Source organism: Neltuma alba, unplaced genomic scaffold (assembly GCF_004799145.2).
Source record: "Neltuma alba isolate B1F8T4 unplaced genomic scaffold, ASM479914v2 tig00012924_pilon, whole genome shotgun sequence".
Taxonomy (NCBI): domain Eukaryota; kingdom Viridiplantae; phylum Streptophyta; class Magnoliopsida; order Fabales; family Fabaceae; genus Neltuma; species Neltuma alba.
Genome location: NW_021637290.1, coordinates 24,186 through 41,102, shown reverse-complemented (window position 1 = coordinate 41,102; position 16,917 = coordinate 24,186). Strand labels below are relative to the sequence as shown.

Sequence of the window (16,917 nt, the reverse complement as noted above, 5' to 3'; positions counted from 1 at the left end):
AATTTCAAATGGAGCCTTTGATCAGCAAAATGAGATAAACATTAAAGCAGGTGTCATTGTTGCCAGGATGTTTGAAATGGAGACGTTTACAGGGTGGCATGCTGGGATATTCGTCTTTTTCATCTTTCTTTCTTTCTTTCCCCCCCCCAAGTCCAATTTTTTTAGATGAAAATGTCTCTTATTAAAGATAATTCTATTAGAGATATTGTCAGGTAATAAATATAAACACTTTTTTTTAATAAAAATTTAAATTTTGATTCATTGATATGCTATTCCCACCCAATGTCAAAAAATGTCCAAGTTTGAAAGAGAAGAAAAGGCTCTATGATAACCCGCACTCACACATGTATATATTTCAAAGTTTGAAGTGCTCCTTCTAGATCTTATTATAAACTTCAAATAACTAATTTACATCTAATAGATAATTAGTTAAAAGTAATAAAGAAATTAAAAATATATTTTTGTTTTCAAATATGCCCTTATAATAAAATAAGAAAAAGTATGAAGAGAATATATGAAAAAAAAAATGTGATAAAGAAATTATGACAAAAGAGAGAGAATAAATAATTAAAGATAAAATTGAAAAGAGTAAATTAAATATTAAGACAAATATCAAATTAAAGCTTATAAAATAAACCACATTCTTCCTCTCCGCATTTGAAGCTTACAAATAGAATTGGATGGAGTTTTTGGCGTGTGCTGGGCCTGTGTTCCGACTGTGTTATAAATGAAAACTAAAAGATAAGCTAGTATAATATATTTATAAGTTAGGAATAGTTTGAAATGTTATAAATTTCATATTTAATGTTAACATTATTTGCCATCATGAGCCAACGTTGGGGTTGGAGTTGGAGTGTTGAATTAAGGGTATGTTTAGATCAACAATTGAAAAAGTAGCTTATTGAAAAAGTAGCTTATAGAGAAGTGAAATTGGATAAAAAAAAACTAAATTGGATAAGTTAAATTGTGTTTGGATTATAGTTCAGAAAAGCTAGATTGTAAAAGTGAGATTGGTAAAAGGTTGTTTGGATTATAATTGAGTAAAAGTAAATTTGGTTGTAAATGACCAAAATAGATATGAGTTTTAATAAATAATAAAACATGATTAAAAAAATAATTCACATAATACAATGAAATTAAAATAATTTAATATGAAGAAGTCATAAAAAATATTTTAAATATAAAGTGAAACATAAAAAATAAAAGTATATTTTAGGAGCATATTTAAAAATAAAAATATATTTCTAACTTATTCATCACTTTCAACTAATTTTAACTAATTTTTTATTATCTACAAATTAGTTATTTGAGGCTTATTATAAGAACTAAAAGAGGTAATAAATTTCTCAACTTTTTCTCTCTCCATATTTCAAAAGCTATAAGCCATAAGCTATAAGTCATAAGCTGTTAATTTTAGTTTATAGCTTATTGTAGCTTTTCAGACAAAAGCCCAATTACAGAAAAGCTGATCCAAACAGACCCAATTTTGTCAATTGAGCTTATAGAGCTTATAGAGCTTATAAGCTACTTATAAGCTCAAAATAAGTGATGCCAAACAGGCACTAAGTAAAGTTGTAGATTTTAAGCCATGCATGCAAGGATCGATGGTGACCTATGAGATGACATTTTAGATTAAAAATGACAATTGAAAACTCAACATTTATCAAAAGAATTAAAGTTTAATTTATATCAATTGACTCCTCAAATTTTTAGAGGACAAATGAGACACGGAGTTTCCAGTCTTTACGAACGGTTACAGTGAATCCGTACAGAAATGTTGGACCCCGTTTCCGTGACAGCTCATCACAACAATCAAACTTCAATTGGTTGTCGTATCGTATACTCTTCTTGCTAAAACGACAGAAAGGAAAAAGAGGAGACGCTGTTTCCTGTTTGCCTCCACCCTAACAACGCAGCAAGCCCAGTGGTGTGCGGTATAGAACTGGACTCGGGCGCCCACTAGATCGGGCCCAGTTGTTGTTTGTTGCGCAAGGCACATGAGATGAGATAGATATAACATGTTAAAGAGAAAAGGCATTAAAATCTATTATCTATTTCAATATTTCAAAATAATTTCATAAAAACGATTTTTTGATGTTCTATTCCTTTCTTTTAATTTTTTAAAATCTAAGGTAAAAAATTAAAAAAAGTGATGTTTTGATTTTTATCTTTCAAGACAATTTTTAACCTTTTATTTTTCAGAATACATGACCAAAAATATATTTTTTTTAGTTTTTTTTAATAGAAAACTATAATGAGAACAAGAAATCAAACATGTTAAACTATCAAGGCTATATTTGGTTTCCTGTTTCCAAAACATTTTTTGAAAGATAAAAATTAAAGGAAAAAAGACTTGTTTGATAATTTGCTTTGTGTAAAATATTCTCTAGATAAAAGAAAAAAAGTAAACGTAAATACTAACTAGATATCAGCAACCATTTTGTTCGTTTGGATCTGACAAACGACAATGAGTCTCGGCCTTCAAGTCGTTCCGTGGAAAGGCACAGATACAAATATGGAAATATTTTTGTACGGCCAAGCAGTATTATACCCTATCCATGTTGGCAAAGGGAAAAAAATTATACCCTATCCATCGTCTCGAACAGCACTCATTCACTATGATCGCTGGAAACAAGAAAGAAAAGCAAGCGCCTCCTTGATTGATGTCAAAGGAAAGCATAAAGATAGTAGAACAGGGCAGAGTCCATGCCATGGGAAATAGAGGTTAACATAAGTGAAATCCAAATTTAAACGGGAAAAAACAGCATCTTTCTCCATAAATAGCTGAATCGTACGATGAAATAAAGATCAACCACCTCATATCCATTTCACGCAAGACTCGTCGGAATGTTCCATGGAAGTATTGAAGGTTGCGAGACAGCTACCATGAACCCATAGCACCAGCCGCTGGGTTCCTGAAAGCAGAGAACTCCCAGTATGTTTTCAAGGAGAATGGTGGGAAAACAGTTGTACCTTCCTCAGTAATTTTAGCTATCTGCAAATTTTGCAACGCGTTGTAAATATCACATGAATAGACAACAGACTCGAAACGAATAGGAGAAACAAAATCATTTAATTCTGATTTAGGCCTCATACTGCACCGTGCACTTACATACGGATGACAGATTGTAAAACATATACAATTCTCCTACCACGTCAAAGCATTTTCAACATTTCTTATTCATTGAGTCACACAAAAAAACACACAAACACAAACACAAACAGTTGGAAGTTGGAACACACAAAATGCAACGCTTAAGTTAGCAGTCATAATGACCCATCCTTTTCCATTTCTCCAGACAACACATCGTCCATATAGGAACCAAATGCATAATTTTCCACAAAATATTAAATGTGAGCTTGTATTATAACTGTTCCCCTAGTCCTGCATCAGCACAAATCACTATTTCTTTCCTTCCAGTACAGGATTCTATGGCAAATCCTTCGATTCTTATATGGTCAGGTTTCTATGCCAAGCTATGTTGAGATGAGCCGACCAAATTAATTAGTCTTCTTGAAACATAGACACTTTTAACGTTTCCTGGCTAAAGAGGTGTTATTAGATCCCGGGAGGATCCGACATGTGTAGAGAAGGTCAAGTGATGAACTAGATGCAAAGCAAATCACTGCTTAGCAGTTATCAACCTACTTGTAGAACTGCCTTAAGCATCTGCCAAATGATACCTCAAGGCATCGAATTTAATAAATAAAACCTCTAACTGAAAAGGAAACAGAAATGTTTTCTAAAGAGATTTAGCAGAAATTCAGGAAGAAAAAAAATCATGATTAAATGCCCCCATCTCCTTTCCAAATTCCACTGGTAATCCAAGTGCAACAGAACTCTGAACCGTACCAGTAGATGGAAAAAGAGACATCTACTTGACAATGTATATGGAGTATAAAGTAAATGAGAGCTCTAGCATCTGGAGATGGAGTGAAAGAACCATATTAACGTATCAGCTAATTCGATGAGAACATTTTGACGCATGAGCATTGTGCCTGGCCCAAAGTCAATGAGCATGCCAATCCTGTGCGATGGACTGATGGTTGTATGCTATTAACGACCAAGTTTTGAAGGATGTGTCCGTGTTTTATTCATATATTAATAAAGGAGAAATTATCTTTCTAGTTTCTTCATTGACACTTTAATACCTTTTCCATGCCCTTGCTAATTGACCAAAATAGGGTGCACTCTCGTTAACAACCTCCATATAGACAATGCTCCCTTCCAGCATGCTAATGGCAGCTACCTATTAGTTGGGTTGGGTTCTATTTTGGAAGCATGGTGGAGGGAGGAAGGAAGAGGAGGGAGGGTAAGAGAAAAAAACCTGAATCTTGTTGACTGCAGACCTATCACGATATAAAAGTACCCGCATGCACTTCTCCAGCAACTTGACACCTTCTTCAAAGGTCAAATTTTCATTCCATTCATCACGAAGAACTGGCCTTGCAAGATGGTTGCCAAGCCCAGTTGCTACATGGTCGTCATCAAAATTAATGCCAATCATGTTTACCTGGAAACAATTCACAAAACTGAGTAAAAACTAACTCTTATAGGTAACTCACTTTCACATTGGAATCAAAGACGGAGATAAACTAGTGCATACCATGCCTAGGTACTTCTGCCCGTTTTTCACACCACCAATTACAAGTGAGTTCCACAATGGATTGAATTTGTTACGTCTATTGTACATCACACGAGTCAAGTAGTTGTGCACTTCCTTAGGACCCAAAGAATTCCCATCATCCCACATATTGTCATAAAGGCTGCAGCAGTCACAAGCCAAAACATACAACTACTCAGAAATGTTCCTTAACTGATCTTAAACGATTAGGGATTCACTGGTATAAGGGGATAAAACATGCAGAATACAAATAAGCCAATCCAAATCCTTTTCTGATATGTGACAACTAGGCTTACATGAGTTCATCAAGGTAGCGAAGAATCTCCTGAAAATCACTAATTTCCCCGCTGGCACCAAGAAGAGTATGCTTTCCAACAGGCTTCAAGCGCTCAATACTCTTGTATCGCAAGGTAGACCCATATGAACCTATCACAGTGGATCCATCATTGCCATGAGATACAGAGGGAAGCTTTTAGTGCGAAAATTCAATTCTATAAAGCTGATAAATTTAGGACCAGAACTTCAGAATAGTCACAATCAATATCTTAGAAACACCCAGAAAAGCATTAGAACCATGTTCAGATGCTATAGAATATTTTGCATGAAAACGAAAAACAAGTAAATTTGTGGGAAATTAAAGGGAGCAATGTCTACCTATGACCGCAACATCTCAGGAAAAGTGTCAGCGCGTATAGTTATGTTAAATTATCAAATATCAGCATCAACGCAAACAGTCAAGATACGAGTTTCATTTCCACAACAGCATACGATTTTTTTTTTTTAAAAAAAACAAAATTAAAACACAGTCCAAATTCCATCAGACAAGCTGAAGCTGACTTAAACTGATCCAATGTCCTATTTGAAGATGACAAGAAACTCCAATGCTCAGATTTTCCGCAATAAAGTATGAAGCAGAATGACCAAGTTGCACAGTGAAGATGCAGCAGACTATTAATGGACACATGATGAAGATTGAGTTGCAACTGACCTCCCATATCGGCAGCCATAAGAACGCCATCTTTATATTTGATGGCAACTACTGATGATCCGGTTACGTAAGGGTACCTGCAATGAAAACGATATACAAGGTTAGCACTAAACATTCACAATGAAAACAGAATTTCGAGCCAAACTGAAAATCGAATAATCTGGTTGGGGGCTCTGGAAACCCTAAAATTTGCGCATTATAAACATGGGCCAGAGGGAGAGGACATACAGAGTTCTCTCTAAATCAGCCTGACAGCCCATATTGCTTGCGGTTGTTTGGGTTGTGCGAATGCAGAAAAGATTGCGAGTTCTCTTCTGTGACGAAGCTCTGGTGCTTTTCACGGGTATGTTCTTTCTTTCGTTCTCTCCAAGAACTCTCGGATTGTATGACTGTATCCGCCAGGTAACCCTCTGAACAAGAAAACTGCCTCGAAAATAAATTATAAATTAAAAGAATAAAATTTATAAACATTTTTTTTTGCCAAATATTACATTTTGATTTATAAACACAAATCATTTATATTTAATCATAAATATATAAGCTTGACTCGTCGGCAAAACAAAAAAGCTTGACTCATAAATATACTTTTTCAGAATCTATTCATATTTCTTTTTTTTACCGGATTTTTTCCCAAATACCTAGTATCTATATTCTATACATAAGTTTGTTCAAGGATCTTTCCAGTGTATAAAAAAAAAAAAAGTTTCTTTAAGGAAAAAATATTACCCCTGTTCAGTCTCTATGCCTAATATTTGTATTGAATAGCCTATGTTTGTCACAATAATAAACACGGTCCGGTAAAAAATGGATTTCTTGTTGCCTGATATTTAAGGCAATATTTCCTAGACAATTTTGTTAGAATCAGAATCCAACCCTGTTGGTAAGTTACTTTGCTTTTTTCCTTCCTACGCATAATTTTTTTTCACTGGAAGTAATTTTGTTTTGGCACCCCTTTTAATAAGAATTAGAATCTTAATTCATGATGCTGTAAGAAATCAACTTCTTTTGCTAAATATCACCGTTCTTAACCACATCAGATCAGATGGGTTAAGAACGGTAATGCAAATGTGACATAAAATGAGTAGTATTCTCTGATCAACCAAAAACATATAAAAGTCCTGTTGATCCCAGCGTGCACAGTATGCTGAAAGAAGGTTGGCTTGAGTTTGTAATTTCGTCTGATACCTATTTTTGTCTAATTGTATGCTTCAGCTATCATTTCTTCCCACATTTTGCCAAGTGAATATGACCTTTAATTGTTTATTTATTTTATCCACTGAAATAAAAGTTTTTTCATTACATTACATTCAAATTACTACTTCTCATCTTTAATATAAAAATTAGTTTAACATTCAATTTGATTCTAAATGTAAGATTCTAATTCATTTTATCTCTTGTACTTATATATATTTTTAAAATAATCTCCAAACTAGTTGCACATATTGAATGTTCTATCAAATGATAATTTTGACTAATACACATGATTAGTAAAGATATTTTAAGGAAGATAGCACCTATTTATTACAAATAACTAACTTAACAAACTTCTTTAATTTACTCAAATTACTTAACTAGTTTTTATATTAAAAACCAAAAGTAGTATTTATTTATTGGGAAAAAGACACTAAAAAGCCCTCAAGAATGCTAAAGGACAAATCAAAATGGGTGAATTTTAAGGTCCCAAATTACACTCTTTGAACTATTTCAGAATTTTAAAATATTATGAAATGACAACAATGTCCTTATTCTTAATGACTATTTTCATATAGCTATTAACTACTTTAGTTTAATTACTGGCTATTTTTGTTTTTAAAGTTTTGGTGATTATTTTTATATAGCTATCGATTACACAAGAGTAGCAAATAACCAAACAAAAACTAGTCAATAAATTTCCAACAACACCTGGTGCATTTTTTTGAATTTTTGAAACAAAAGTAGTCAATAACGAAACCAAAGCAGTCAATAGTTAAATATGAGCAGTCACCAAAATTTTAAAAATAAAACTATTTAATCATAATACTAAAGTAGCCAGTAGCTAAACAAAAGTAATCATGGAAGTTCTAAAAACAAATTGAGTCAATAAAAAAAAAGTAATCAATACATAAGATAGAGTAGTCACCAAAACTCTGGTGACATGTCACCAGAACTTCAGTAGCCGAAAGTGCTAAGATGACAATATTTATATAAAAAATAATAATAAAAGATATTTGCATAATTTTATAAGATTTGAAAATTTTCAAAATAGTACAAACAGTCTTAATTGAAATTTTAAAATTTAATCATAATTTGTCATTTAGTAATTTTAAAATCTTTTATTATTTTTTTCTTATTTATTTATTCACTCTGTTGAAGCGAATAATTTTCACTCAAAACCACGTATAGCAGAAGAAATGTATCCATTACATTCCAAATTTAACGCAAATACTGGGTGAATCTTAGCAATCCCTCAAAATATACTAGATTTTCTTAAAAAACTTTTTTTGTTTGATGATGAATTGATGATCGAATTTTAACTACTCGATGTTATCCAGATTAGCTGTTTGTTTGGAATAATACGATGAAATTACCTATCTCGTGTTCGACCTTAGACGTCTCCTGTCGGAATGTTACAGAGTCGTAGTCGACAAACGGTAAAATCGAAGGAAAACAAGATTAAAAGACGGAAGCTTTGGATAATAATGGCGAATAGTTATCCCAGTAGAGCTTGCTGCGACTAATAGGACTGATTTGACATCACATTAAGCCTAGAAATAGACACAGACACTGACGTTTACCTTCCTGCTCTTCTGAATATAATTTATGGGACTCAAAACCACCAGGTGGAAGCAAGCATTTACGACTAATAACTCTGATTAATTCTACCTCTAATTCAACCCCCTTCAGATAGAAACAAAGATGGGCTAAGCTTTTCTCACTCTGGTTAATGGCTTGATACAGCAAAATATTCTTAAAAAAACGATGTAATTGCAATCACGGAGCTACTTGGAGAGGGCTCCGGCCATGAATATAAATGATCGAGAACTTGAGCTAATTGGTTGCATAATCAGATTGAGAAGGGTGTAACATATGCTATATTATATCACATGGAGAATAATTCTTGAGAACAATTAAAGAAACCAACAACTGAAACAGAACAAGGACGAGGCAAATTCAGAACACATAACAATTTCGAAGGTGAAAACAGAGCCTACAACATGAGGATTTCACAGGTGACCGGTGAGAACCACAAACGGTGGTGATTCCGGTGAACAAATCACTACGCAGCTTTAGCAGTTAAACCCTGAAACAGATCAAGTAGAATAGAATCATCCAGATCTCCATGTTCGCCATGTTTGATGTCCACAGAGTTTGTGAGGAGAGCCATTTCTTGATTTGCATGACGAGGGTGCGTGGGCAGTGATCTGCGCCTTCTCAGTCTCATGATCTCCCTTCTGCGATCGTGATCTGCCATCCTACACCGCCAACACAACGCAAATTGTGAGAGACAGAGAGAGAAACAAAAAGATCATAAATTTGGGTGCGCAGAGAGAAAGAAAAAGAGGAATTACTCTTGGGGAAGAGAAGCATGGAGGGTTAGGGTTATCCCGGAGAGACAGAGAGGGACGCCATAGGAGGCTCGGAGGTTAAACATGGACTGCATTTTTTTTCTGGGAGGAGTTGGGAGAAAGAAACAGGAGAGATGGAGAAAGAGTAATTGTCAATGATGAGGGCGAGGTGAGAGTATGAGGGAGAGCATTTGGGGTAAAGTGTGCTGTGCGTCGTCCTATCCAGAAGGCATTTATGGCAGGTGGACGACGGATCAGGGCGACAATGCAACAAAAGGCAGTAAGGTACTGTAAAAATCTGCGACTTTGGTGATTATGGACGCACTCATGGGCTTTTCCCCAGCTTTTCTCCCCTCTCTTCATTTTCTTTTATTTCAATCTTTGACTCTAATATAGAAAGCTGTCCTAATTTTCTTAGTGCAATAGAATTAATTAAGTATCGATGTTTAATAGATGTGGATAATTCTGATCAAACAAAAAAATAGATGTGGATAAAAACAAAATAAAGTATCAGAAGTATGAACCAGTTTGCGAACTTGTTTGTCTCTCAACATAATTATTTTCTTTTACAGAAAATAATCATATTTTGTAAGTCATAGAAATTCATAAACACAATTTATGTTATATTTTGATATATTCAATATTAAATATATTCTAATATTTTCATTTTTAGTAAGCGTACATTTATTTTTATAATCTTAATAAACAAAAAAAATAATTCGAATAACTGGATGAATTTTTTATTGAATATAATAAGAGTGTGTGTGTGCGTAAACAAGCGTGCATGATTTTAAAGAATCTCTTCGTCTCTCTGTTTCGTTAAGACCACTAATAATATTTTCCAACGATAGCATGACAATGCTTCTCCATTTTTTAAAATTTTCATTCAACAAAATAAACTCAGTTACCCATCATATTTATTAAAAAAAAATCAAACTCGCAATTTTATTTTTAACAATTTTTTAAAAATATTTAGTGTCACTAAATTAGTAGTTCTAACAACAATGTTTCTCAAATTGTAACACATGTATGTGTGACATGACATTTACTATACGTATCCTGAGATTTCTAGATGAAAAATAAAATAACATAACCCGTTAAATATATAAAATAATTTATCACATGTTAACTGTTAATTGTTTTTCTTTTAATTTATTTAAAATAATATATATTTTTTTGGTTGGGAGGTAACAAACTGATGGTGAACATGATCATTACGCATGGGAGGAAATTCTGAGAGAGCATAAAATACAAAGGGACGAGAACACCAACTTTAGTGCGATACGAAGTTTTTTTTTTTGTTAAATACCAGAATGCGATGCGAAGTTAAACAGCACGTTTCATTTGAGGCCAATCCAAACGTTGGAGGGTTCTCTAACACCAAAATTGTGTGGGCCCCACTGTATTGTCCATGGGAAGCCTCAAAACTAGGTTATAATATGCCCCTTTTTTGGAACGATAATATTCGCTTCTAAACATTGTGATTTTTTATACAAGATTAATTAAATCAAAATTTAATGTTCATTAATCAGTATATAAAAATAAATGTATAAGGGTACTTTACTTTTTCAAACCCCTTCCATTTTCAAAAATGAAAAACGTGAAATTGTCAATCTACTTCAGTCGATTTATTAATCTGCGAAGCTCATGTTCAAGACATAGAAAAGGATAAGTATTATATTTTCGGTCCTTCGTATGAAAACTTATTTAACTTTTATTTTAATTTTAAATATAAGATCTCAATTCATTTTATCTTTCATATTTATTTATTTTATTCTAAGATAGTCTTTATAATAATGGTAGTTTTAATTAATACATTTGATTGGCAAAGATATTTTAGAAAAATTAATATCTATTTATTATAAATAACTAACTTAACTAATCTTCTTAATCTATTAAAATTAGTTAACTGGCTTTATATTAAAGATCAAAAGTAGTAATTAATTTTAGTGTAATCTTTTTATGTTTATGAATAAAATTGCCTTTTAATAATTGAAAAGAAGAAGTTATTGATTGCTTATAGATATACTTGCAGCAGAACAACATCAAAATCTAACTCTTAACCAATTGCATCTTGATCAATATTTAGAATGAAAAATCAATTTGAACAAAGAGGTATGTGTGTCTGTGTGTGAAATTCTTATCACAAAGAAAAATTGGACCAAATTCGCCAACGCGGCGATGACAGGGGCAGTGGACCACTCTTTCCAAAAGCTCCAATGAACTTTTACAGAAGTAGATTAGTATTGTTTTATTTTAAAAGTAACAAACGGTGCTTATATTGCCACATGATTATGAACAATGGGTCAGTAGCGAGGCGGAGTCCGGACCTTGTGTCCGGAGGTGCAACTTAACTTAAAAAAAGTAGTTAAAGTTTTGAAAATTACTAATTTAAATAAATCAAATTCATACAAGATTTTATTTTGATTTCTAAATTTTATAAATTATTTTAGCAAAAAAATTCTAAAATTAAAGTTTTACATGTTGATAAAATATTCTTAAATATTGATATACTCCCTCCGTTCCTTATTATAAGAGACAAATAACTAAATTACGTTGATCAAAAAAACAGTTAAAATTAGTTGAGGACAATTAATATGTAAAAAGTATAATATTTTTTTCCAACAATGCCCCCATTAATAAGGAGAGAGAGTATGAGAGAGAACAATTAAATTATTAAAAGAAAGAGAAGTGGGAGGGAGAGAGAGTATGAGTTGGAGACAAAATAAATAGGGGTAAAATAGGAAATCAATACAAAAAAATAGAGACAACTTTTAAGTGTCTCTTATATATAGGAACATGTCATAAGCATCAAATGTCTCTTATAATAAGGAACGGAGGGAGTAGTAAATTTAATTTGATTGTTACAAAAATAATATTATTTGAGACTAATGGGATTAAGGACTGAACATCCAAAGGATACTTTATAAAATTAAGGACCAAATTAAAATCAAGTATAAAACTGAAGAATTAAGTGTGGCTTTTACAAAAAGAAAAATTTACTTGTTGGCACTTTCCTCGTTCAGAACTTTAGAGGCTTGATTTTTTGGGGCCAGCATGTGCAAAATAGCACTAATTTTCTTTGTGTTTAAAAGACAATACTAAGAGCTAGATGACAGAATTATTTTGATGTTAAATATAAAACATCAATATTTTTTATTCTCTATATTTATTAGATATTGATTGCACACATTAATAGAATTATTGCCCTTGCAAAATTATTAAAAGGAGGCGTTTTTAGGAAACTAACATACTTTTTTAAATAATTAATTTAACAAATTTTTTTAATATATATAAATTAGTTATCTACCTTACATTTAGAATAAATTCACAATCAAGTAACACTTCGAAAATGAATGAATGAAACAATTTACATCCACGGTACTTTTAGAAGACGCATGGCGGGCGGGTTGTAAGCAGAGGACTGAAGCTATTCAACGTCTGCACTCGCGTGGTTGAAAGACTGGACACTTTGGAGACACATTTAATAAAAAATAAGCATTTAATGTAAAGATAAGCAGTTCCAAACAAAACCCACAAACAATTAATTAAAAAACTAACACAACCAGTGAGGAAAAAGCTAAGCTGTACATCCAAATCATGAGGGTGGAAAAAGAGAAAAAGTAATAAATGGGAGTGTTCAATGTAAGTGGACATGGTCTCTTGGCCTTCATCCAATATTATTCCCATAGCTTTCTCCATTTCACAAAAGTAATCATGATTACAGGGAGAAAATGCATTATTGGTGATGATGATGACACTATAACTAAATCATGCAGAGAACACAAGAAAAAGCGACCAAAAAAAAAAAAAGGGTGGAGCAGCCTCACGACAGGAGCCGACATCAGAGAAGTGACCTCATCACAGAAGAACATGACCACATAAGAATGACAACAAAGGTGATGTGTTTGGGGGCAAACGTATCAACTGTGAGAACAAGATATGAAACAAGTGAATAGAATCTATAAATGAGGGGTTTGGCAGATAGGGTTTAGAATGAATACAAGAGAGAGAGGGAGAGGGAGAGGTACATACTATAGTATAGCGTAATAGGTTAGCATGAGAGGTTTGCTATGCAGGAGAGATGACGCCGTTGTCTCTGACCCATTTTAGCATCGACACCACCCCGCTAGTGGCTCTGTGCCAATGGCGTCCTTTCTCCTGCCTAATAAACCTTCCTCTTGCAATCGCTCGACGGAATCAATCCCCAAAACAAAGGGCCACTTCTTTGCTTTCCACTTTCCTTCTTCATTTCGGTATCTGCTTATTCACTCTCCTGCTTCCTTTTTCAGGCATTACGTAACATTCCGCTTTACAAGAATATTTCAAGTTATTGAGTGAGAGCTTACCTTTTTGAAATCCATGAAGCATTTTATGGCAGTCTTCTACCCATGGCCTATATGTATGGCCTCCGCTGGAATCCTTGTTGCCTGTAATCGATCATACCATGCCTTGCAGCGTCCTGAAGCTGGCGCCTGTCTATGATCTTTACATAGAAGCAGCTCGAATGGTTTGAGTTTCCAGATTTCTTCAGTCAGAGAATCGACTCGCGTCTGCAGTCTACGACACATTGGGCCCATGAGTCAAAGCCTGCATCCAAAACCCCCCACCCCCCCAGCGAACAGCATCCAATTTGCCAGGAAACAGGGGACGCACCAGACCAAAGATTCCCCAATCAGAGAGAAGAGAACTAACAGAACAAAAGGGGTAAAATTAGCTTGTACTTTAAAAGAGGATGCCTGAACCGAGTTTAGTTCTAGGACGGCCTTGCTTCCCTTTGTAACACAATTCTTGTAATCATGTCAAATTGATTGGTCATATACGGAATACAGAGACCCGAACTATGGACATTTCATTGGTTTCTCACTGTACGAGTGGTCCTGGCTGATACGTTTCAAGACATAATTTAATTCCGCTACAACATGCCAAGCGGAAAATTAATCAAACAACTCCCATAATGCTGTACCACAACTACATCGTAGCTTGACGTGTGCGCTGAAAACGACCACCAATTACAATTAAACATTTTTTTTTTTGCATTTACTAATTTCTTAGGCTAATATCTAACAAGCTGACGCTATTATCTACTGTTACATAAATCTGGATGACAATCATGATCAGTTAGGCAGATTACAAAGCTAAAGCGAATGCCATGATATTTTTCAATATTTAGCCGTTTATGCATTTATTTACTTGATAACATATTAATCGCGCAGGTCTCAGTAAAAAATCACGAACAGTCAACGAGAGATGGACATGAAAAAAAGGAAAACCCTGCAAGAATGATTCAAGATTAAATCTCAACCTGCCAGCATCTATATCCAAAATTGAAACTCGGATGTTTATCAGTTTTATGAACTCGGGGGGTCAAACTAGACGGGGTAGAATACAAACTAATCTTCAAAATAACTACTACTTGGTAGAATAAACAAATGATGTTTGGAGCAGAGCAAACTGTATCTTCACTAATCTCAGCTCAAGCCCAGAGATAATCAGTAATGTGAAACCTGCAGCACTTGTGGTGAAGAATAGAGAGCAGTAGCATCCCGGGTTATGGCTGCACAAAACGCAATTCTTGATCAATTGCCATTCCAGAAGAAAAAAAAAGTGAGATTCAAGTTTGCCTACATGCAGTACAACTAGAAAGACTCAGAAGAGGAGGAAAAAAAACCAGCACTGGCGTGAGATTCAGAGTATACCCACAAAATTGTTACAATTCCTTATCAATGTCAAGTGCTTTTGCCGAAGCCTTCTCAGCTTCTTCCAAAACAAAGGTTTTTAATGATTCAACATCCCTTGGGCCTGAGCATTAAACAAAAAGGCAAAATTAATACCGAATGAGAGGGAAGGAGGAAGAGAGGAAGTACCCAATACGAGTATCCCACAACCAAATCAAAATAAGACTCAAGAAAGCTTAGACCAAATATGACAAGGACATACACAGATTTTTTCAGGTTAATGATCTAATACAAAATTATTAACACATTACTCAAATCAACCACCTCTGACTTGAATAATTTTCAATGTCAATAACAAAATTTCACCAGAAATAAGTTTTGAATTTCAATATTATCCATGATCCTTAGAAATAGACCAACTCTAAAATCGAAAATTGTAATGTGATGATGTATCTTTGGCTACAATCGAGCTCATCCGATCACCTTCTTAATCACAAGCTTGGATCATATGGGTCAAATTGATAAACAGTAACAGTGAGAATAAAGTGGAATCTATGAAACACATCTTTGGCAAAACGGAAAGATTTTAATTACCGCGGTATCTAGCAACTTCTTCTCCATTATAAAAGAGCTTAAAAGTGGGATATGAGTGAATATCAACTTTGCCACATACGGGTTTGTTGATGCTACAATCTACTTCTCCAATCTCTATTGCATCTTCCCCTTCCATCGCTTTGCCCAAATCATCCCATAATGATCCCAGATTCTTACTGACATTAAGTGTTACCATTACAGGTCAGTAAGCAGTTGAAAATTTATTTAGTCAAGCTTATTGCAGAGTAGGAAAAAGAAAGTTACCAATGCTTGCACCAGGGAACGCAGAATTTCACAAACCACGCAGTGTGTTGCTCCTTGATCTAAACGAAACAGACAAATACGCAAAACAAAGGTGATTGAAAAATGCGACCCTAAAACTAACAACTGACGTGCAATTCAATAACAGCTTCATGAATACCCTCAAGCACACACATCCGTATTCTACAGTTTTTCACATCACAATCTGCACCTGCAGAGGCAATCATCAACCGGCGGCAACTAGAACATTGTTTACAGTAATTTAGGGTAAAGGAATGTTTCCATATGATTGCCACAAATAAATAGATAGCATGGGTCCGTAAATTTCTATCGATGATAAACGATAGAGAGCAATTACCGCGGAATTCAGGAGTATTTCTTTCGAAAAATAAAAAAACAAGGAGGATTTTTCATTCAATCAAGTTTGAGGTATCGGGCGAGAACAAAGAGCGACGAGTACATACCTTATCAGAGAATGTGTCGGCGGTTAACGAGATAACCTCGGATTGGGCATGAAAAGCTAGATTGAGGAGAAGGAGAAGGAGAAGGAAGGAAGTGCCGCGATTTCTCATGGCTGATCTGGGAGGTCTAGGCGGTGCTGAGATGTCTCACCCTCAAAAGCACCGAGGACCTGTTCGGAGAGTCTTGTTAAAGACACGTGGGTTGCACGTGTTGAATAGTTGACGAAAGGAAGCAAAGCTAGCACCTCAAAGATTTTTATGAGCACAGCGTTCCCTCAAGCAGCTCTATAACATTAGAAGAGTATATCTCACTCACCTGCGTCGATCAAACCATCGCCAATTCTCATTTATAACGACGAACACCATTCTGATTTGAGGAAATGTGGTTGAAGCCTCGCAGATTCAATCTTCTTCGTCACAATTTTTTTGTTTCGCTCCAAGTTTTCTTGTTTGACCTGATTTTACATTAAGAAAAATTAAAAAAAAAAATAGTGTACTGGTGAAGAGGACGAGAGCAAAAGCAACTATAAGGTCAAAACCGTGAGTGAGAGAAGGCATAGCAGAACGTAATGATCCTGAAATGAAGATAATTTCAACGTGTAAGTAGATTTTGAGATATGGTGGTGGCATTGAGGCGTCACGTAATTCAAAATCTGTCCAAAGTTCACAAGAACTCCATCCTTAGCAACTTTGAGAACAGGTAGAAGAATTCAATAAAGTTATGTTGAGAACCAATAACCAACATGGACGTAAAATAAGATGCTG

General features: G+C 34.3%; 3 protein-coding genes across 4 annotated transcripts; all 3 read right to left on the bottom strand.

Annotated features, from left to right (window-relative positions):
• Positions 1 to 2,401: 2,401 nt before the first annotated feature.
• LOC114732688 (proteasome subunit beta type-4-like) lies at positions 2,402 to 5,972 on the bottom strand. The gene is made up of 6 exons (XM_028920029.1): positions 5,842 to 5,972; positions 5,614 to 5,690; positions 4,922 to 5,051; positions 4,608 to 4,767; positions 4,329 to 4,514; positions 2,402 to 2,995 (listed from the first exon to the last, which is right to left on the bottom strand). The coding sequence occupies exons 1-6, from the start codon at positions 5,871 to 5,873 to the stop codon at positions 2,882 to 2,884; spliced, it is 699 nt and encodes a 232-aa protein (XP_028775862.1). The 5' UTR covers positions 5,874 to 5,972; the 3' UTR covers positions 2,402 to 2,881.
• A 2,663-nt stretch (positions 5,973 to 8,635) lies between these two features.
• Positions 8,636 to 9,384, bottom strand: LOC114732689 (uncharacterized). Its single transcript, XM_028920030.1, has 2 exons — positions 9,162 to 9,384; positions 8,636 to 9,065 (listed from the first exon to the last, which is right to left on the bottom strand). Exons 1-2 carry the CDS (start codon positions 9,251 to 9,253, stop codon positions 8,870 to 8,872), a joined length of 288 nt encoding a protein of 95 aa, XP_028775863.1. The 5' UTR covers positions 9,254 to 9,384; the 3' UTR covers positions 8,636 to 8,869.
• Positions 9,385 to 14,415: 5,031 nt separating this feature from the next.
• On the bottom strand, positions 14,416 to 16,374 carry LOC114732692 (protein disulfide isomerase-like 5-1). 2 transcript variants are annotated; one of them, XM_028920033.1, is made up of 5 exons: positions 16,156 to 16,374; positions 15,695 to 15,753; positions 15,431 to 15,606; positions 14,858 to 14,960; positions 14,416 to 14,715 (listed from the first exon to the last, which is right to left on the bottom strand). In XM_028920033.1, exons 1-4 carry the CDS (start codon positions 16,261 to 16,263, stop codon positions 14,869 to 14,871), a joined length of 435 nt encoding a protein of 144 aa, XP_028775866.1. In that variant the 5' UTR covers positions 16,264 to 16,374; the 3' UTR covers positions 14,416 to 14,715; positions 14,858 to 14,868. The 2 variants fall into 2 exon arrangements, with proteins under 2 accessions (XP_028775866.1, XP_028775867.1); XM_028920034.1 differs by having other exon boundaries at positions 14,862 to 14,960.
• Between the last annotated feature and the right edge of the window lie 543 nt (positions 16,375 to 16,917).